This window comes from Vulpes lagopus, chromosome 1 (assembly GCF_018345385.1).
Source record: "Vulpes lagopus strain Blue_001 chromosome 1, ASM1834538v1, whole genome shotgun sequence".
NCBI lineage: Eukaryota > Metazoa > Chordata > Mammalia > Carnivora > Canidae > Vulpes > Vulpes lagopus.
The window spans coordinates 157017007-157040408 of record NC_054824.1 but is presented as its reverse complement, the minus strand read 5'-3'; the positions used below and the strand labels follow the sequence as shown (position 1 = coordinate 157040408).

Sequence of the window (23402 nt, the reverse complement as noted above, 5' to 3'; positions counted from 1 at the left end):
TTCAATTTTTTGGGTATCTGCCTAGAAGTGGAATTGCTGCATCATATGGTAATTGCATGTTTAATATTTTGAGGAACTACCATACTGTCTTCAACAGTGGTCACACCATTTTTAATTCCCACCAGTAATGCACAGCATTCCAATTTCTCTACATCTTTGTCAACACTATATTCTATCTTTGATAATAGCCATTGAATGGGCAAATATCAATTTGTATTTCCTTAATAATTAGTGACGTGGAGAATCTTTTGATATGTTTATTGGCATTTTGTGTATCTTTTTTTAGAGAAATGTGTCTTCCTGTTCTTTCCCCATTTTTAAAATTAGGTTGTTTGATTCTTGGTTGCTGAGTTATAGAAATTTATTCTGGACCCTGGACCCCTATAAGCCATGATTTGCAAATATTTACTCCCATTCTGTAGGTTGCCTTTTCATTCTGTAGTATCTTTTGATGTACAAATGTTTTTAATTTTGATGAAGTTCAGTTTATCTATTTTTAATTTTGTTGCCTGTGCTTCTGGTGCCATATCCAAGAAATCATTGCCAAATCCAATGTCATGAAGCTTTTCCTCTGTTTTCTTCTAAGTAAACCTAAAGGAGAGGCTGAGGAATCAATTATAAATAGTAAATTAGATGGACTTGAAAAGCACATTAAATCAATATTCAAAATAAAGAATGTAGAGAAATTTATTGCCATTTCAAAGTATAACTCAGATGAATCAGACAAAAAAATCACTAAGTTGACATTAAAATGTTATTTCACCAGATTTGTCTTCAGAAGATTTCTCTTTTGATAAGCAATTCTGCACCTAATATAGTGTAATTTGGTATAAACATATTATGGATATTTGTAAAGGTCTATAAAGGGGTGTTTCATGATGGTCTGTCATAAATATACAATAATATATATTAATATAAATTATTAATGGATTGCATCTTGAATTTGTACAATGTTCTAGAAAGATCCTACTATTTCCGTTATATTTTATATCAAATCAGATATTCCTATTGTATTGCATTTATCAAAATGAGCTCAGTAAAATCTATTTCTCTTATATATGTCATGTTGCATCCATTCAAACTATGGAATTCCCCCACACAAAACCAACATGAGAGTAAGTTTTGCTGAAAGACTTGCTAATGTAGCTATAAAATGCTTTTAATTTCCTTAACATATAGCATTTAGTTTTAAAATATAAGTCCTTTCACCCATAGTATTTCCATAAACCGCCTTTGTAGTCCAAAAAAAAGTGGACACTCCCCTCTATCTATGGATAGATGGACACTCTACCTATCCCCCTACCAGCTATTATTCCTTTAGAGTGGGCACCAGAAAAATTTTCCTATAAAGGGCCAGATACGTTATTTTAAGTTTTACAGTCCATACAAGCCCTGTTGCATCTATTCAATTCTGTAGTTGTCAAAAAAAAAAATAAAATAAAAATAAAAGCATCCAACAACCATAGGGAACAGTAAATGAATGGGTGTAGTTGCATATGACTCACCCTGCATTAGAGTACCAATATTTAATTTGCTTTTATTAAATACATAGCAAGATATAACTTAGGGCCTAAAATAAAGGTAGGATCTTTTTCTTTCAGAGTCCTTTAGGAAAAGCATCATGTAAGCCTGGAAAGCATCATCTACTTTAAATATATCTACACAGTTTCATTCTTTTCTTACCCTGAGATATTTATTAAGAAAGGGTAATCTATGGTCCAGGACATGAAACATCTTTGGGGATATATATTACTTAAATAGAAAGGGACATTCTATCATTATAAGAACTCCAGCTCCTAAATAATAATGACTCTTGGGTAAGAAGCAAGTGCCTGTAGCATGCCTCCAACATACTGAATGTTAAAGGACAATAAGTTCTCCCTGGCAGTGATTGCAGCAATTGAAAGTTATATTTTCATATCTAGTATAGGGATGAAATCGTCCAATATTTTTCTTTGTCGTAAGTAAGGCAGTTGGTGAAGACTCAGAAAATGGATTATCAGGTGAGCTTTCTGTACAGGTAACTGGATCCAAAATGCGTAGAACCTAAGGAAAATAAGAAGTAATGTCAGATATATGCCTTGTGATGTATAACTACCTTTAAGCCCCATTTCATTAATATGTAACGATCATAAAAAATAACATCTGAATGATGAATTTGATTGGTTAGAGAACTTATCCTTTTTCCAAAAAGCTCTAAATTTAACAATGATGTCTAGTTATTACATTACCTAGGTTACCTATTTTTCAAAAATGAAATTAATGTTTTTATAGATATTGGTGAAAAAGCATGAAAACACAGAAGAAAAAATATGGTTATATCAATTCTACCATAAGTGATGTTGATTTTTATCCTTAACCAAAAAGTACCCACCACTTTCCTTCTATGATCTTTCATTCAACTGCCTGGAATCAAGATTCTGCATTCTTCTAATGAAATCCTATTTCAAAGATTTTAATAATTTTCTTGTAAAATCAATGGCTTTTCATTTCTCTATTTCTAATGTATATGCCATATTTTATGCTAACAATTGTGTTCTTGTTTCTTAGGTTTCATGGATACCATGTTCTCCTAATTTTTCTGCTCTGACTTGTCCTGCCATTTCCTTTACTGAGACCCACAACAGGGGGAACTGTTGGATTGAAAAGAATTTCTAATTAAGGACAAATATAACATGCTTGTTTAAAGCTCCTGTTTCTCATGTTTATATTCTCTTGACGATCATGATGTGAGGAGGATGGGTTATGATGCAAATGAGGTAGGTACTACAGTTGGAAAAAGCAGTGGGGAAAGAGCTTTCTCTCTCTCTCTCTCTCTTTTAAAGATTTTATTTATTTATTTATGAGAGATAAAGAAGAGACATAGACAGAGGGAGAAGCAGGCTCCATGCAGGGAGCCCGATGTGGGACTTGATCCCCAGACCCTGGGATCATACTCTGAGCCAAAGGCAGAGGCTCAACTGGTGAGCCACCCAGGTGTCCCTTTGTCTCTCTCTTTTTTTAAGGTAAGCCTATGCCTTATGTAAGGAGCTTTCAGTTATGGTTGGATATGCCTGTTTCTTTCACTCTCATATTGTCCAGCCATGTTTCTTCCAAGTTACCACCATACCCAAAGAGCAATAGCTAATTTAAGAACGGCCTGGCACTATTTAAGAGCCAGCATTCTATTTTAGGACCTCTGTTTTTCAACTAGATTGCTGCTTTTTCCATTTAGTTTTTGAGATCCTTCTATTTTTGTAAAGTTTGGTTGGGTGCTAGACGACAAGCAAAGATGAAGGGCTTAAAGTTGCTTATAAATTTAGAAGGGAAAATAAGAAAAGTATGGAAATACTCTCTATGTTATTATATTCTATTCTGGAGAGAGAGAAACAAAATACCAAATGACTTCAGTAGAAGGAGACTGAGATCCCAGTACAGATAGATTTCTGTAGGTGATGTGGAAGGATTTTAAGCAGGGTACCTTTCAGAGAAATCATGCTACACAGAGTTGGAAGATAGGGGAAAAGGTGGGCATTAAAAGAGACAAGGGAAGAATAAAGAAAGGGAGTTTACTGCAGTAATCCAGCTAAGAAATGATGACCTTGAAGCAATGGGGCTGAAAGCCTCACGAGACCCTAAGAAAGCAGGACTGTCAGTTATGTTAACTAACAGAATATGGTGAATAAAGGGTCTAGACAAAGCCCTGGGGATACCCACCATTGCACAGTAAAATAGAATGGTCAGAGAGAAGAGTAAAACAAGGAGGGTGTGCAGTTATGTAAGTCAGTGCAAGTGTTTCCAGAAAGGTGGGGTAGTCAATTATAACACATGCCACTGGCAGCAATCGCACAGGCAGTGACAGTTTCCCAACAAGGAGAACAGAAAGGATAAAAATGATGAATTTAGTTTGGGTACTGATTCATTATGTGAATAGCTGAGCATCTAGTATATGTACAGGATTACTATGCCGGATCTTGAGGAGACATAAGATACTGCCTTCACCCTTAAAGAGCTTAGAGTTTGGGAGAGAGAGGGAGAATCAAACAACTGCAATTTAACATGGTAAAGAGCCACAAGGGATAAATACACAAAATACAGCGGAAGCCTGAGGAAAGGACCACCTATGTTTGCCAGTGAGATTCAGGAAGGGCTGATTCTTAAAGGTACAGAGTTGCTGGGAGGGTGGTCTGGGCAGAAGGAAGTATGCACAGAGGCTTGTGATACAATGGCATGTCTGCAATGAAAAGTGGTTAATGCGGCTGGGACTTGAAGAGTAGGGGACTGGGGACACCTGGCTAATAGCCTTGAGAAGAGGAGATGGAATAACGATTTTGAAAAGCCTTTTATACAATATGGAAGGATTGAGATTCCATAATGAAGCAGACTGGGATCTGTTTGAATAGGAGTACCAACACAAGTGGATTGGCTTTTTCCTTTTTTTTTTTGGTCTGGTATTTTAAATAAAAATAACTGGCAGTAGAGGATAGTCTGGAGGCAGGTAAAAAGCAAGGGGTATTGGTGAGGAGGCTACTGCAATAATTAAGGCTGGAGGACAGATGTGTGAACTTGGAAGAGGAGATAAATTAGAAGGAACTGACAGGATCTGTAAAACCAACAGGATTATGGAGATGAAGAAAATAATAATAAAAATGATATCTACCATTTATTGAGAAATTACCATATACTGGAATCTATCTGCGATGAGCTTCATATGCATTATTTTATGAAATCCTCAAAACATCTATATAGTGATATAGTTCACTAAGATAGGCAGTACAGGACAAGAAGCAGGTTGTCTTCTTTTTAAGGGGAGCAGAAATACAGATGTCAAAGCAAGGAGAAAAGAGATTGTCCTATTTTCAGCTGTCTGTGAGATGCACATATAGAGATGTTACACTGGATATCTCTCTTGAACCCAGGAAAAATGTCTCAGAAGTCTCAAGCATAAAACTATGGGACTAGGATCCTCCCTAGAGAATACAGAAGTCTGTTATGAGAGGAAAGGCTCAAGAGTGGGCCCCGTAGGAGGATGGCTCACCCCCTGCCAAATACTGCAAAGGAATGGTCACAGTAGTGAGGATCTGGCAGTGGACAGTTTTGCAGAAACTAAGGGAGTTTGAAAAGCATGGGGAACAGATTCCTATGGAATACCAACACTTAAAATAGAAAAAAGGTGACGAAGAGGAGTTCTGGGAGGGAATAGAAGAGGGCCAAGAAAGAGTACGGTCACAGAAGTCAAGGGAATATCAAGGAAGGAGTGCTGATATACAAAATATATGGTAGTAAAGTAAGCATTCATGACCTTTCTACAAGCACATTTTCAGAAAATGCCGCACATTTTCTGCGGCACTGGAAGACTACTGGGATAAGTGATGGCAGGAACTGAGGAATGGATGGTACACAGGTACATACAAGTATGCACAGTTTGTACAAGATACTTGTTCTTGCCTATAAAGGTGATAAGGCCTTATCAAAGAACTTAGGCTAGAGGGAAGTTTTTTCTTTTTTAGATGGAAGACATGTGGGTGTGTTATAAGCCAAAGAAGAAAGAGCCGATAGAGAGAAGGGATAACTTGGGGAGGCCTACCAGGCCTGGAGGGGAGCCGTGCTTTGGGGAGGAGGGAGAAGGGACACCTCTTCCAGTGAGAGAAATGTACACAAGGCTGGTTGCTCTACAGGTAGGCATCTAGATATCAAGTGAGACCTTAAGGAAATTTTCTGCCTCTTCCTTCTTTTTTTTGTGAACTAGGAACTGAAGCCATCTGCTGAATGTGAGGTAATAGTTTGACAGGTACAGAAACAAGGCAAGTAGCTGAAGGACTGACGTTTTCTGGATACCTGAGAGAAGGATGATGAGGGAAACAGACACTTACAAATGACATCCAGGCAAGTTATGATGGGAAAAGAAGCCTGGAGAGTGAGCTGATGTGATGAAGAAAAAAAAATGTAGGGATCAAGGGAATAAAGATTATGTGATAAAGGAACAGGGGTAATCAGAATAAAGAATCAGGGCTGGAAAAAAGGTTGAGATTATAGGTCACAGAGAGAGGTGTTGAACTGATTTTACAAGTGGAACAGTTCTGGTTAATGATGAGGCGTAAGACAGGGACACAGGAGTTGGACAATGAAACATAACAGAGTGATATTGGCTGTGCCAGTGGGACCACGAGACCACAGCATTGACAGCTCATTAGCATGAACCCTGAATTAATCCAGGACTGTCAGTAGTAGGTGTACACTATTTGATTCTGCAGGATTTGGCACATTCACATCTATATATGAGCATTAACAAATAATTTGTGATGTCAGAAGCAATCTATTATCTATCTACTCATGATTACTGAATTAAAAATTCTACACTAGTTTTCATATCACAATGAACTCAGGTACAAGATTATCAATGATTATCAATGACAACTAAAAGACATGCTGTTTCAAAGCAACTACATTTTTCTTCTTAAGGACAGAGTAATAATGTTTCAGGAATTAAAGCACAGAGAAGGAAATAATTTTCTCCAAGATCACAAGCACATTAGCATGAGAATCAGGTTTAGATCCCATAATTCCTAACTCCTAATGCCAAGCACCTTGCATTAAACATACCACCTTTCAGTAAGAGGACAGTCTTAGAAACTCCACAGTCCACAAAAGAGAAATATTTTACCGTTTCAGCCATTTTTTCTGCTGGGGTGCTGCAGAATTCAACCACTGATGGAATCTTTTTTTGACTGTTAGTGCCAACATTTCCCAGCAAATGAGCATTTACTGCTTTTGCCAACTTGTGATTTGTTAATGCTAGTTCTGCTGTGGTGTGAGGTTGTGTACTAGGGTAGTAAGTTTGCTCTCTTCCCCATTGCAAGGACACTAGCAGCTCCTCCAACAATCTGCATAAAGACACAGGAACACTGAATATTAATAAGCGGACAAAATATGAAAATCAAGAATACTAAATAAATGAGAAACATTCTTCTGAAATCGCATAATATATTTCTCCCAAATCTTTTTCTCAGAGTTCAATAAATTGGGAATTCTGGTAAACTAAGACTACAGAAAGCATTTATATATTTATCAGGTAGTTATCTGGAAGTCATTCAACACAGTACTTTTTTTAGTTCTCAGTTTTTAGTACAGGTAAAATATACTAGTATACTCATCTAGTGGTATAGGACTATTGATCTGATTTGTGTATCTATTGAGTATTTCTTTTTTTATGAGCTACATGAATGGATTTTTGAATGATAAACTAACTTACAAGTCCTAGGATAAAGTGTACTTGGCTATGATGTATAAATCTTTTTATATATTGTTGGATTAGGACTTTTGCATCTATATTCATTGGAAATATCGGTCTGTAGCTTTCTTGTAATGTCTCTGTCTAGTTTTGTATCAAGATAATGCTTGCCCCAAAAGTCAGTTGGAAATTGTTCCCTTCTTCTGTTTTCTAGAAAAGTTTGTGTAAATTTCGCTTTATTTCTTCCTTAGTTGCTTGCTACTATTCTTCAGTGAATATGCCTGGAGTTTCCTTTATTGGAAGGTTTTTAACTAAAATTTCAAATGCTTTAATAGGTTAGGGTTGTTCAAGGTATTTGTCTTGAGCACTCTTTGGTAGTTTTGTGTCTTTTAAGAACTTTGTCCATTTCATATAAGTTGTTGAATATTCTGGCACAGAATTGTACATAATGTCCCCTTATCATTTTATGTCTATAGAATCTAAGTAATATATTCCCTTCCTCATTCCTAATAATGGTAATGTGTTTCTTTCTTTTTTCCCCCCTCATTATACTGTCTAGAAGTTTCTTAAATTTATCTCTTCAAAGAACCAGCATCTGGCTATTTCATTTATTTCTGCTTTCATTCTTGTTTTCTTTCTTCTGCTTAATTTGCTCTTTGCATTTCTTAAAGAGGAAACTTATATTACGGACAGGACCTTTCTTCTTTTCTATTATGAGTATTTAAAGTATTAAATTTCCCTTTAAGCACTTCTTTAGTTGCCTCCCATGAAATCTGGTATTTTAATATACAGTTTTCCCTTGAACAACATAGGTTTGAACTGGTGGGTCCACTGAAAGGCTGATTTTTTTTTTTTGATAAATATATATAAAGATTATGTGATCAAGGAATAGGGGTAATCAGAATAAAGAATCAGGGCTGGAAAAAAGTACTGTGGATGTATTTTCTCTTCCTGAGGATTTTATTTTTTCCTTAAGATTTAGTATTTTCTCAGGCCTACTTTATTGTAAGAATGTAGTATATAATACATAGAACATATAAAATATATGTTAATTAACTATTTGTATTATTAGTAAGGCTTCTGGTCAGAAGTAGGCTATAGGTAGTTACATTTTAGGGGGAGTCACAAGTTATACATGGATTGCATGGGGGGTAAGCCTCCCCAACCTCTGTGTTGTTCAAAGGTCATCTACATTATTTTTTCATTCTTATAATTTCCCCTGTGATTTCTTCTTTGACTCTTACTGATTTGATTTGTAATAAATTATAGTCCTTGACTTAAGACGGTTCGATGAATGATATTTTGACTAACGATGGTGTGAAAGTGGTTAACATTTAATAAGTAAAAACTATACGTTGAATTTTGAATTTTCATCTATTTCTGGTCTAGCAATTTGCAGTACCATATCTTCTCATGTTGCTGGGCAGTGGGAGTGAGCCACAGCTCCTAGTGAGCTAAATGATCTGGAGAGTAAACAACTGATACACTCACAATTTTGTACCTGTATAACCATTCTGTTTTTCAGTTTCAGTGCGGTGTTCAATTACTGAGATATTCAACACTCTCTTTTAAAACAGGCTTTGTATTAGATGATTTTGCCCAAGCATAGGCTAATGTAAGTGTTCTGAGCATGTTTAAGGTAGGTTCGGCTAAGCCATGATGTTCAGTAGATTAGGTGCATTAAATTAATTTTTGACTTATATCTTCAACTTACGATGAGTTTATTGGGATGCAACCCCATTATAAGTCAAGGAAGATCTGTGTATAGCAGTACAAACTATTTTTAGGAAAGAACATTATTTTGATAGTTCTGGAGCCTGTGGACATAAAAGTAAACTCTAATACTGTAGAACAGTCCTCAGAAAGATCTCCTTCCAAACAAAGACATGTATACTTTTTGGCTTCTACCAAAATTATGCAAAACTTAATGATGTTCTGTATGTTGGATACTTGAATTTAAATTAAAAAAAGAAAAAGAAGAAGAAAATTATACAAAACTGCTATAACTATAACCAAAAACTACTTTTAAATCCAGAGATTTCTTCTATTATGGCTATAATTAATTTTCTTCTAATTAAGAATGTAAGAAGTGTGTGATCTTATTTCTTTAGTCTTCTTCCCTCCCTGGGCATCTATTTTAAAATGCTTACTTGAAGTATGTTTCATAAGTTATTAAATGTAGAGACAGTAAACAACTATCACAATAACAAAAATTGCAAGAGAAAGAAGAAGAGTTCAGAATGTAATGAGTGCCATACTTCTGGGTAGCTATCATTTCCTGACGAAACTGTTCCCGTTCACTCAGGAGATCTTGAATAGCACTCTGTGCATCACGGTTTTGACGCTGTAAACCTGCTCTGGAATTGGTTAACTCATCTGCCATAACCCTGGAAAAGATTAAAATGTCACTTATATACATTCTCTGACAATAACACACTGTAAAGAAGTTAATATACTACTTTTATTTTCAAAAGCTTACAAAGAAGAACTGAACCTAGTCAAGTTCTCAGTTTTTAAATTTTCACTAAAAAGCATTTAAAATGTTTATGATCTTAGAACTCATTAAAGGGATTTCAAAATATTTGTTTACAGAACAACAAAGGAAAAGTTATTTAACTTTTCTACAGAGTGATTTTTGGAATGTACCTCCACCTTACTCTAGATTGACCAAATTTTGAAGAAAATAACATTAACTAAATGTTTTTAAATACAGGAAATTTTAGAGGAAAACAAAAAGCACTGCTTTCCTATCACTCAGTTACCTTCTTGTCCTTAAAAAAATATTAAATAATACAGAAAGGCTGATATAAAAGGGAAATTCAGTCTTATCTCCTGTCCAGCATTCCTATCCTTCTCTTAAAAACAATAATGTAACCAATACAGTTTCTTATATATTTCTCTAGGAAAAAAAAATACATATGTCAACATAAAAGTATATGTTAAAAATAAATATATCCATTTTATTTACAAAACAGGGATTACTTAATACAAAATTTTCTATGCCCTGTTTTTTTTCATCTAATAATTTATTTTTTCTTTCATATAGGCAAATATAGAGCTCTCTTTTTAAAAAACAACAGCTTCATGTTTTCTTCTGATTGGATGTACCAAAATTTATTTAACCAGTTCTCTATTAACAGAGTTGAAGTAAAATTTTAAAGTATGCTTATTTAGCTGAAAATTTTAAAACTAAAGTCTAGGACCACAGTGTTACTGACCAAAGATTAAATCAGTTAAAATATCAATAAAGTTGAGTTTAAGCTTTATTGCCCTTAGAATGTTACCATCAGCATTGATAAGGATGTTAAGAAAGTTAATATTGCAATAATCTGTATGACACATGCATGATTTGCTTCTTAAAATGTTCAGTGAGCATGAACTTTCATTCTAACCCAATAAACAGTACATTCATTTCTCCACATACCATCCTATACAAACACAATTAGAAAACAAATTAAGGACTTTAAGAGAGTAGTCAATTACTGGAAAGTATCATAGACATTAAGGCATGAAGAAATGTTTTCCTACAAATTTATTCATCACAAAGAATGATTCTTGAAATACAGCCTGGAAACGTCTAATGTTATGTAAGAAATCTCCAGATAATGGAATTTCAAATTAACAGTTACTAAACCATGTGTAAAGCATATGGTTAAACAGTGGAAATATACAGATGGATACCATCCAGACCCTATCCCCCAGTCAGTGCTGGAAGGAGGGGGATAAAGAGTCCAAAATTCGCAATATATGAGTTTCCCAACTACCAGTGTATCCATGGACCTAGGTGAGGGCCCTGGGGGTTTCAACTCTGATCGAGAGTAGCCTCATCTAGTATACCATGCAAATAATTTTGTTTTCTGTTTGTGTGTGGACAGAAAAAGGTTGGGAAGCTCTCTTGTATACTTAATACAGTTAAAAGAGCTATGAGAACAGAGCACAGAAGAGGAAATAATGTTTGAGTTTTCCAGATAGAAGATGGGGAAAAATACTTTGTTTTTTGTGATTTTATTTATTTTATTTTATTTATAAGAGGTCTGAGTTTAGTTTTGTTTCTTAAACATTGTAGGAGGAGTAATTTCAACTATAGAGGAATAATCTAGAATTCTGGAATGTGGGAGAATCTTATGATATCACTTTTCTATTTAGGGAGCCTACTATATGACTATCTAGAGGAAGGACAGTCGATACATACTTATAAATATATGAAGTACTTTGACAATCTAAGTCAGAAATTCTCACACTACTGTCTATTTTCTTGGGTTATCGGTAAAAAATTCGACAGAGCAAAAGCTAGGAAATGAAACACTATTTAAAACAGAAAATACCTGCTTGCGAGGAATTTACTCCGCCACACATCACACTGTATTGACATACGTTCTAGCTGTTCAGAAAGTTGAGCTGTGTTTTGAGCTAAGGCTTCATTTTCTAAAATAAGCTGATTTTTCTCACGAGATAGACGTTCAAAATGATACTGAAGGTCATCCCCAACAGAAGCCACTAGCAACTTTTTTAACTCACGATTGACCTAGAAGAAAACATGACCATTACAACCAGCTGAAAGTAATGTCAGTGACTTTAATGTATCAAAATGAAAAAAGAGAAACCACGTTCCATGTATATGGACCTCCATTCCTTAAAGTGCATATCAAATAGCAATATTAAAGTTTCATAATCTATATAAACCATCTGTTTCTATCTCTAAATATTTATATTTATACTCTATGTGATTATAAACTGAGTCTCTTCTAATAAGAGTACCATTACCACGAAAGTTATGAACTGCTTCCAGTCAACAATTGAAGGCAAAAATTAGAAACTAAACCAATAAATTTTGCCAAAATACATGACAGAGAATTTTTTTAGTGCTTTTTAAATCTTTATCAGCATTTAGAAATAAATTTCTTTGTGTCATAGTTTTTTGTTTGTTTGTTTTTGTTTTTGTTTTTTTGAGGGAGAAAGAGAATCTTAAGCAGGTTTCATGCCCTGGGTGGAGCCCAATGTGGGGCTCGATACCACGGCCCTACGATCTTGACCTGAGCCAAAATCAAGAGTCCTATGCTTAACTGACTGAGCTACTCATGCATTCCCTACACCATACGTTTTTAAGAATTTAAGCAAAGGAAGCAACTCAGGAGATCTATAAGCATGTTCTTTATCTAAAATGTGAAAAATTAAAACAAATGTTCAATAGTAGTAGGTATTGATATATGGTACAGCAATGAAAGACCACTGCTGGTATTAAAAAATGATATTGGAAAAGAATATTCTGTGACATAGGAAAATGTTAATAACTAAGAAAGGCAAAAATGAACTCAATATGTATAATTACGCATTTTAGCTAGATGGTATAATTATAGTTGGTACTATTTTCATTTTTTGTATTTTCTAAAATATTTACAAGTAGATATGTACTACTTTTGTAATTAGAAATTAGTTATTTAAAAAATATTAAAGATATATTTAGATAAGAACCACTAAATATAGTGTCACTTGTAAAGGCTAACATCTGGCAAAAAGATGAAGAGTCTAATAGAGAAACAAAAAAAGGATGAGGATAAGGAAATGTTTACTAACATGTAAAGATTAAAGAAACACAACAAAACACTATAGATCATTTTCCATTTACAATTAAGATACTAACCCTTACCTCACCATTCTCTTTATCCCAAATATTATATATGCATAAAACAGAAATACTTGGAACTTACGGATCCTTAAAACAGGAATTGTTAACTAGTGAATTTCAAAGTCTAATTTGGCCCATCTTTGGTCTGGAATTTTATAACCATGACTTCCTTTCTACCATATAAGTGGTCTTGATCAAAGCACCAGTATACTTCCATCTTTAACCACATTTAGAGTATAAGTTCCCAATATATTACTAGTTCTATAAGAGGTGCTGAGAAAGAGAAATTTAAGAGAAAATCTTTAGAGCAATGTCAAGTCAAAATAAATGACATTCCAAGAGGAAATATAGTTTTCTAACACGTAGGCTTAAAAGGGCCAGGTGTAAAGAGAGTGCTCATTAAAGCTATTTATTCTTACCTCTGTCTGTACTCTGAGCTGGTTTGAAAGACCTTCTTTGTCCTGTAGTAACCTCCTTTCAGAGTTCTTGAGCTTTTCCAATATATTCTTTACCTCTGATAGTTCCTTTCTGGGTTCTACGATTCCTTCTGACTGGCCAAGGAATTCTCCTCTATGATGTCCCAGAGACTTAACCTTTGCATTCTTGTTGGGGATGTTGTGGGTTATAGCAGCTTTAGGAACTAATATTCTTACAGCTTCGACTTCCACTGCTTTTTCAGTGAGAATTTTTCCTAGCTGAAGAACTCCTGGGCTTTCTCCTGGAACTGCTTTCTTCCGTGGATTCTGAAGGATGTGATGCTTTATGGGTTGGATTCCAGAGGTAACTTCAACAGATTTAGGTGACTCCTCAGTTTCCATTCCATCTCCTGCTCCTCGGACTGGGGTTGGAGTAAGGGTGACTATCAAAGGAAAAACAAAACATAAGCTACTTGCTAAAAAGGAATACCAAGGAAAATGCCAAGACATGCTTTATCCTACATTCAAGATTATTGGCACTAAAAAGAATACAAACAATTCAGAATAAAAATTAATTTTCAAAACAATCAGGTGTCAGTAAAAGATGAAAAAAGACTTATAGGTTTGAACTTTCCTTAGGTAAATGGTTTTGCTCTTGGTAGAAAATGTAAGAGATTTGGAATCAGGGTATTTGGTTCCAACTTCTACTTTCTAGTATGCTCCAGGGTAAACAATTGAACCCTCCTGAATCTCTATTTCATATTCTGTGAAATGGAGATAGTAAGAACACTCTGGGATTGCCGTAAGGAAAGATGCAATAATATCAAACACTTGGCACGCTGGAGATACTCCATAACATTAGTTAAATATAAAAATAAATGTAAGTTAAATGTAAGTGCATTTTTGAAGCCATCTACCTCAAAATCTATTCAACCTGTTTTGTGAACTCTTGGCAAAGAATGCTTCGCACAAGCTACCCAACCAGATAACACTCTCTCCTCTAGGCCCTAATCAGGCTTTTATTTCTGCTACTTCTTATCTCTTAAATGGTGTTTTTTTGCCATTCACTGTGATTTGTGATTCAAACTTACCCCTAAGAAGTTAGCTTTAACACTACTCTTTGCATTCGATCCTCCCAACTGTTCCAGGATACTCTCTGAATGCCTTAGGCACTTACTATTTCAAATAGTTTGAAACTTAATCGCATCTTTCCAATAATTCTGATAAACACATAAGAGCGGGCATCCTGCCCTAAACAAGTGGAAGGAGCATGGTATTATAGAAATGACATGAAGTTTGGGATAAATCAGATTTGGTTTTGAATCTCATTTCCATCATTACTGTGCAATCACGGACAAAATCCTACAGTTATCTGAGCCTTAGTTTTAACCTTCATGAAACAAATTTTATGATATCTATATCCATACCTTGTGTCTTAAATGAGAAAATGTTAAGTAATGAATAACCAACGCTTGTAAAAGACTTACCATGTGCCAAACACTATTCTAAATACTTTACATATAACTCATTTAATCCTTACAATGTGCTTTTCAAGTATGTATGATTAGTTCTATTTTATAGATGAAGAAAATGAGGCACAAAGTGGTTCAAGATTTGCCCTGGTAAATAAGTAGAAGAGACAGATGGAGGTAGTTGAGATGATACTTAACCTACATAAGAGTTCTCGAATTAGTACTTCCAGTAACATCCCTTTGAGCTACACGTTAGATTTTGTTCCATTTTACAAGTCCAGCCTACGCTTAAGAAAGTGGAAGCCAAAGCATAAACATAGTAATTATGAATTTTTATTCAATTTACTATATGCCAAGGATTCTTTTAAGTCCTTCTGATGCATTATATCATTTAAGCTTTACATGAGGTAAGCATAATTGTACCTATTTTTTTAAGAACAGCAGAGGCTTTGAAAGGTTAAATAGCTTGTCCAAATCATCAGTGTCAAACTGGGATTTAAGTCCCTATCTGACTCCAGAGCTAAGCTGTTAATTAGTCTGAGAGGCTTTCCACAAACCAGAATTATTGCCTCATCAATCTGAAGGTATTGCCCCCTGCTAAAAGCATATTTGTCAGCTACAAAAGCCCAAAGAATTTACATAACAGTTATAGTGAACTTTAAAATAAAAAGCGGCTCTCATCTACATCAAACCCGAGTGGCTTCCTATCACTCAGAAGGAAAACCAAGATCCTTACTCTGGTCTGCAAGGCCCTCCCATCATCTATCTCGACTCTCAACTTCAGCTGGTGACTCCTTCAGACACTATGTTCCTGTCTTGCTTTTTTTTTTTTAATGTCTTAAAAACTCCTTCTGCTGACATTTCTCTGCTTAGAATGTTCTTCCCAACTCCCTCTTTCCTGCCATTAATTCCTTTTCCTCCTTGTAATCTCAATTCAATTCTTTCCTAAGAAAAGCCTTTCTCTCACCTTCCCAGATTAGGCTGCGTGCCCTGTTTGTGTGCACCCGCTGCAAGACTGCATTTCTCCTTTTCCCTATCTATCAAAATGGTAAATTGACATTTTCCCCCTCAATGTAATTAGTTATACAAATATCTGTGCCCTCCTCTAAGATGTAGGTCCTATGAGGGTAGGGACTATGATTCTCTTGTTTACTACCATATTTGTAGCAATGTGCCTTACACCCAGTACTGCTTAGCTAATAGACAATAAATGAATGATAACAAGGGGAAGGACAAAGTACGAGCACATATAACAATGATTATAATGACTATCTTTGAGCGGTCATGGGCAGCAACCATGCTGCTTGGTACCTAATATTGACCAGACATTGTATAAGATAGTAATTTCCTGAACATAGAAGTCTGCACTACCTAATTTAGGGGACAGGACATACATATAAAAAGAAAACATGCAAGCCATGTATTACAGGGTAATATATAATAAGAGTGCAATATGTGGTGTAAAATTTCTACCAAAATTTTATTTTTAGAGAAATGTTAATAAGAACAATCATGGACCAATCTTTAGTGAATTCATTACTATTATATTTTTATACTTATACCTTCTAAAGCAAAGACAAGAAACAGAATTCCTACTTATAAAGAAAAAAAAGCCAAAGTATGTCCTTCACCTCAATTTCTATTAGATATCAGTACCTATGATATTAGATATCATGTCCTGATCAATTAAATATTAATATTTAATTACTAATTAATCATGTTTCACTGTAACCCATGAAGTCAGGAGAACAATTTTTTTTCATTATAAGAGCAATAATGTCTTATTAAATAAAACTAAAGCTTTCTTAAGAACTTCCAACATACAAAGCCATATTAAAAAAAGGGATCTATGTAACAGTCTATCAAGCAAAGACTGCTGTCACCTTGATTCCTGATTCTCATCCTAGAAATGGAATCTGCCAGCAAAGAACCACAGGAAATGGTAAGCTTGCCCAGGATGATGTTTTAAAAAAACAAAACAACTATGAAAAAATTACCTATAAAGATGTTTTCTAGCAAGGGAAATACCTAACAAGAAAACCTTTCTGAGGTTTATTTATTAGCTTTCTATTTTTTAATGAGCTTACTTTTTTTCTTTCTCACAAACTTTGTTATATAGATACAGAAACTGCAGAGCAGAACAGATTATCTTCACACAGTCAGACATGTATCCTCTAGTTTTTAACATTACATTATTAAAAGATATGAAGAAGAAAAAATTACCTAAATCACTCTAAAATAACTTTTCATTCCTTTACATTACTTCATTATTTTTGTTTGTAATCATAATTAACTTGAGAAGCTCAGTCTATTTTCTATTTTGCTGCAGTCTTCATATTTTTCATTTCATGACTACATTATTTTTTCAAGTTAATATAATATTATTTACTTATTCCATTGTTGGATATTTAGACTTTTCCCAACTTTTTACTATAATAATGCTTTAGTGAATAATGCTTTTATGCCTACAGATTTTTGTCAACTTCTTTTGAACACATTCCCAAGAATGAAATTAATATGCCAGGTGAAGATCTGTATTGTCAAACTGCCTCACGAAATCATTCTCTAATGTGTCAGTAGATCTGTCTTATGTTCTTATTTGTTTTGTGTGTTTTTTTTTTTAAAGATTTTATTTATTCATGAGAGACAGAGACATAGGCAGAGGAAGAAGCAGGCTCCATGCAGGGAACCCGATGAGAGACTCAATCCCAGGACTCCAGGATCACACCTTGGGCCAAAGTCAGGCGCTAAACTGCTGAGCCACCCAGGGGTCCCTCTTACGTAGTTTTATTTTTTGTATGCTCAACATCAATGATTTAACACAATACTTAAAAAAGTAAATCAGAATACATGTAAAGTGTTTAGAATGGTGTTTGGCACAGTAAGCTCTCACTAAATGTTAGTTTCTACTGCTTTTGTTATTATTCTTTTAAAAACCCTAATAAACTTTGGATCTTGATTAAGGGGAAAAAGCAAGCTTCAGTTATGCCATCAAATATAATTCTAACTTTTATTTTCTTATGCTCAAGTCTTACAAAAGTATATCACTAGACTTTATTTATTTATTTATTTATTTATTTTATATCACTAGACTTTAGAACTGTTTTTACACTTTAGATTTTTTGGGGGAAATTTTCCCTAAATATGTAGCAGTGTACTGAGAATCTTGAATTATGTTTGAGAGGAGGTGCAAAGATAGCTGATGTATAATGTGTTCTATTTTACAAAACATTTTCCATTAGAATAAAATATTTTGTCATTTCCATATTGAATGTTAACTTGGGCCTTTGGGTGAACTCCACTTTCAAAAAGAAGAACAAAGGAATTACTTCAGAAAGTGAAATAGTTTGGTATTTCAGATATGCTGTAGGACGTTAGCACTTAGGAGGAGAACTTCCACTGAACTGTTTCAAAAATAAAGGCCTGCTCCCATGTTCTTAAAATCTGCTTTTAAAAAGTTTTGTCTACCTCTATCTAAAATAAATTTGTCACTAAGACATTCTGTCATTTAAGAAGTTATGCAGAATCATGAATTAACTACAGATTAATTTAAAAAACAACAAAAAGACAAACTAGAATTATAGCATTCAGGTCCACTGAAGCTGAAGAAATAAGCAGGTGTAACACTCTGCCATGATTAAACCATGCCATGATAGGATTTTTAGGCAAGTCCTAACATTTTTGAGTTGCAATTTTAGGTAATGGAGATTCAAGGACAAATCAAATAATAGTTACTGCTAAACTTAAAAGACAAAGTAACATTAATGAGTATTTAAAATAAATCTCCTTTCAAATGAAACACATATAAAAATTCCAGTGAAGAAATTCTATCACCTTGGTTCAGCCTCAATGTACTCTTAACTTTATTTAAACTGTTCTACTTACTCAAACATTTATGAGTGCAGGAGTTGTACAACATGACATGGCAGCTGTAACAACTCTTGTGATAACTATGCTTCTAGCTAATGTGCACAGGCAAGGAGGTGAGTGGGTCAGGGCTTTCCATTTTCTCACCTGGCAACTTGCTTTTCATAATTCTATTTTTCCTTATGACACACATAGAAGTCTTTATTACATAGGTACTGAGCACAATCTAGGACACGTTCCTGAGCAGTTATCATCTCTCAGGTGGGAAGGCAATGAATGATTCATGTTACCAGCTCCATAGTTATGAATGATGTTTAAGTAAAGCAAAACATTATCTGCTCTTCCCCCTCTTTGAAGGGAAACAAAACGATTCTTCAATTATTTGCCAATATTACTTCTATTTGTGATCAGTTATCAAAGAATGAAAATGTATCTCAAGGTTATGGCTCATACTTATTGCCTTCCCCAAAGATAATTGAAGTGGAGGGAAAGTACAAATAATATTCTCTAAAAGGAGTTGGCAAGTTTTTTTCCATAAAGGGCCAGATAAGAATTATCTGTGGGTCTGTGGACCATTTTGCTAATTTAGCAAAGCTAAGGATATTATATAGGTACTTATATAAAGAAGAAAAAAAAATCCCTCATTTTCAAAGATGAAACTCAAACTATAAGAAATTGAGTAAAGTTTGGTTGGTTTGTTTGTTTGTTTTTGTAACAAAGGTCTAATAATGAGAAGCACAGAATTCTTTTTTATTTGGGATAACTCTTGATTTAAGTGGGATTCAAAGTTAGTGTTCCCCATCATCAAACTGATTTGTAAATATTCTCAGGAGGCTGAGGGCCATAACTTGCCAATGCTTGCTGTAGAATACTGAGGTAAAAAAGAATAGGATTTTATAGTCTGTCATTAAAGAAATATTACTCCTTTTTTCATAAAACTTCTCTATGTCTGTAGGATGGTGCAATAGAGAGAACACTAGACTCTAGGTCAAAGTGCCTTAAGTCTCTATTGCCACACATTGTGTGACTTTGGGCAGATCATTTAACCTTATCCTCCTTTCATCCCTCAGTGCTTTCAGAATAATGCAAGTATTGAGAGTAGTTTAAAATAATTTGTTTTTCTCACAGACCTGATTATTGGGAGCTCCACAAGACAGGGTGTGGCTCCTAATCTTTGCATTGTCAGACTAAGGAAATGGTGCTTGGTACAGAAAAGGTGAGTAAGTGCTTACTAAAGCTTGTCAATATTAATATGCTACTGAGAAGATTTCATTTTAACACCCCAAAACTAACTCTTGCTCATTCCCACTTTTTGAAATATTTTCTTTCCTTGATTTCCATGATACTACTCTTGTTTTCAGCCCTTCACTCTCCAATGCAGTAGCCACATGTGGCTATTTGACTTTAAATAAATATTTTAAAAATTTAAAAATTCAGTTCCTCAGGCACCTAGCCACTTTCAAGTGCTCATTAGCCACATGTAGCTAGTAGCTATTGCATTTGAAATGCAGATACAGAACATTTCCATCACTGCAGGAAGTTCTACTGGACACCAGTGCTCTAGCAACATTTTCTCTGTTTCTTTCTTCATCCTCTTCTTCCTCTGGTTTATCTTTTCAATATTAATATGTTTCAGCCCTCTTTCTCTTCTGCTCTCAGGGCATCAGTAATTATCTGTAAGAATAACTTCCAAATCGGTCTATAGCCCAGATTTCATCCCTTGTGATTCAGGCCCTTCTCACCTACTGACCATGTTCACAGAGGTGTTAGTAACAGTGTTAGCATGTCTCAAGAGGAGGGCCTCCTGACTCAGGTTATTCTTGGGTGGGGTGAGTTCCAGAGATTGGGGCTGTCAGTGAGAGATGGGAAACTAACTCATTTAAAAACTGCTTATTTTTTCCCCTTCACACCACAGCATTAATTCCTAACTCAGTTATGGTCTGACCAACTTTTCAGAATATATGCAGATTCAGCTATCAAACAGTTAACAATTTAGGGATTGTCACTCAGTAATTTAAAATCAATATTCTTTTAAATGTCACCAATATCATTTAATAAGGTTTAGTGACTATTAAACTAGAAAAATGTTATAGACAGTGGACTTAAAAGTTAGCCCACATTCACTGACATGGAATCTAAACATTCTTTTTGTCACAGGCTCCATGAATAAAGAGTTCCCTGGTAACATACGTGGGGGTGAGGCTGTGCACTACATCTCTGCAGCTTCACAGTGTATCAGTATGCTAATGGCTCTGAGAGGTCCTATAGTATAATCCCTCCTTTTATCCAGAATTTCCCAAATTTATCTACCTGTGGATTCCTTTTTCATCTAATACATGTTACTCCACAGAATGAGTGTTAAAGTTAGGCTGCTTTATGGAATTCTAAATATTTAAAAGTCTCAGACTTTCCTATTTGGTCTATTTGCTACAAATTGGCTTCTGGAAAGTAGTTTCCCATCTCTCACTGACAGCCCCAATCTCTGGAACTCACCCCACCCAAGAATAACCTGAGTCAGGAGGCCCTCCCCTTGGGACATGCTAACACTGTTACTAACACCTCTGTGAACATGGTCAGTAGGTGAGAAGGGCCTGAATCACAAAAGGGAAGAAATCAGGGCTATAGACCTTGATTTGGACTTCTAGCCTCTAGAACTGTGAGGCAATACATTTCAGTTGTTTAAGCTACTCAGTTTGTGGTGGTTTGTTATAGCAGCCCAAGCAAAATAACCTAGCAAAAGAGAGGTCTTTTATACTTCCTAGTTGCTCGACCACCTACTTAAATCTTTAAAAATATATATCTTCTTGTTTATTGAAATCTTAATCTTCTAGTGTATAGAAAGCATAGCTGCAAAACTTTGCTTTTACACTAAATGTTTAACAGTAGTTTAACATTTGTAATGAATACTATCCAAGTATGTTAATATTCAGGTGGATTTCTGAGTACTGAAATGTAAACACTGCATTACAAAACAAGCATGAAGAAATCTGAAATACAAATGGCTCCCAAGAGCTCTATGAGATTTAGTAACCTGGCTCAAACATGCCTTCATCCTATGGTCATAAATTGTATGTTTTAAAAACAATTCTCATCAAAAGAAGAACACTTACCTTTTGTATCTAAACTTTCAAGAGTAGTCATTTTTTTAACCAATGAAAATGCACCTCAAAACTTCTACCGAAAAACCTAAAAATGTATAAAGTGAAAGAATTAAAACCATATCATATAAAGACAGTCACTAAGTCCCTGTAACTTAGATGTTAGAATATTCTACTTGTTTCTGCATTTAGTAGACATGCATTTCAAAATGCAATTTCACAAGTGATACTGTTATGATATGGATATTGTTATGTAACAAAAAAATTTACTGGTGGTTTACTTTCAAATTTGTTTCACTGTTTTCACCAAGGATACTCTACCAGGTATCTGTCCTGAATTTTAGTTAAGAAACTGCAGTGAAGTTACCATAGGGGCTTTTGCATCACTGATAAGACAACGGGATATTTTAAAAAATATTTTAAGAGAGAGAGAGAGAGAGAAAGCAGGAGAGGGGGAGAAGGAGACCCCCGCCCCTGCCCCGACTGAGCCGGGCGCCTGATTCGGGACTAGATGCCAGGACCCTTGGGATCATGACCTGAGCTAAAGGCAGACGCTTAACCGCCTGAGCCACCCAGTCGCCCGACAATAGTAATTTTAAAGGGATTAAAGTAATTGCTTTCTCAGGGGACATTAGTGATACTAACGTTTGATACTAATTTGCTCACTATATACATCAGAGAGGAGCTTCCGTTTATAAATTTAAACAGACGACAAAAATACTCATAACTTGCATTTTCTTGGGAATAAAAATTAAAATGGCATAACCTATGTCTTCAGAAACGTCCGTATGGCCTTACAGTAAAGCCTAAGGTTCGCTGGAGAACACGAGCAGGAGCATGGCGCTAGAGCAGTGACAGGAATATGACGAACTGTACATTAGGTGACATCTGGTTCACGACAAACCGTATTCGATTTAACTCGGCACAGAGTCTTCCGTAACTACCTCCCTTAAGGGTCCCAAATCTTCCCCTACTGCCCTGAAAACAGGTCTCCAGAGACCCGTTCGCAGGGGCAACTAGGCCAGCCACCGCGCTGGGCCGCCGCGCAGCACACAGCACCCACACCGCGAGGGGCTCCCGGCAGGTCCCCACCCGCGGGGAAGGGTGACCACGAAGTGACCGTCGTGGACACGACAAGCCTGTCAACCTCTGCAGTCCCGCTGAGCCCACTCCGAAGTTCCGTCCCTGTCTGCACAAGCTTTCCCAGAACCAAGGCAACCTTACCTTCAATCCACAGCGTCTGAGCACCTGACTCCCACCCACACCGCCGTCCCTCTCCAACACGCCCCTCGGCCAAACCAGTTCCTGGACTCACCGCCCAGGTTCCCCACTCCTCTGTACAGACTGTGGGGCTCCGCGCCTCTTAACTTCGCACACTCCTTTCCATTCCGAAGCTGACCCGCCCAGGCCTTCCCGACATCCAGCTGCTCGCTCACTATTAATCACATCCTGTTCTCCAGGGGTTCGTTTCCGGAATCATTTTCCAAAAGAAAAAGGTAAATAACGCTGCGGTGGCCTAAAACTCGAGTAACCCAGCACGTACGGTGTAAGGCTTCGGTAAGTGAAGAATGGATGGATTCCTACTTAAAAATAAAATATAGACTATCTGGAGCTCTAGGCGTCTCTGCACTTAACTTCCGGGTCACCTATCAACCAAACCAAGTGATGATGCTGGAAAGAGGCAAGCAGGGTTCGGTCGCCCCAAAGGACGCC

General features: G+C 35.8%; 2 protein-coding genes across 4 annotated transcripts in view; one reads left to right on the top strand and one right to left on the bottom strand.

Moving 5' to 3' along the window:
• Positions 1-669: 669 nt before the first annotated feature.
• Positions 670-23370, bottom strand: BLZF1 (basic leucine zipper nuclear factor 1). Its single transcript, XM_041752529.1, has 7 exons — positions 23005-23370; positions 21702-21777; positions 13256-13695; positions 11536-11735; positions 9469-9597; positions 6644-6863; positions 670-2046 (listed from the first exon to the last, which is right to left on the bottom strand). The coding sequence occupies exons 2-7, from the start codon at positions 21730-21732 to the stop codon at positions 1861-1863; spliced, it is 1206 nt and encodes a 401-aa protein (XP_041608463.1). The 5' UTR covers positions 21733-21777; positions 23005-23370; the 3' UTR covers positions 670-1860.
• NME7 (NME/NM23 family member 7) overlaps positions 19505-23402 on the top strand; it is a 259381-nt gene continuing 255483 nt past the window's right edge. The window contains exon 1 of one of the 3 annotated variants that reach the window (XM_041752560.1): positions 19505-19807. In XM_041752560.1, the coding sequence (XP_041608494.1) occupies positions 19787-19807 (21 nt within the window). In that variant the 5' untranslated portion in view covers positions 19505-19786. Of the gene's footprint in view, positions 19808-23157; positions 23247-23402 lie in introns of those variants that run through there. The other 2 variants (XM_041752542.1, XM_041752568.1) reach the window with 2 other exon arrangements.

Bases quoted from the DNA above. Each gene is read 5' to 3' on its own strand.
- BLZF1 (XM_041752529.1), bottom strand. From the start codon at position 21,732: ATGACTACTCTTGAAAGTTTAGATACAAAAG. The intron at 13,696-21,701 runs GTAAGTGTTCTT...TTCCTTTGATAG, and splicing joins TGAAAGTTTAGATACAAAAG to TCACCCTTACTCCAACCCCA. The intron at 11,736-13,255 runs GTAAGAATAAAT...GTTTTCTTCTAG, and splicing joins AGCTCAGAGTACAGACAGAG to GTCAATCGTGAGTTAAAAAA.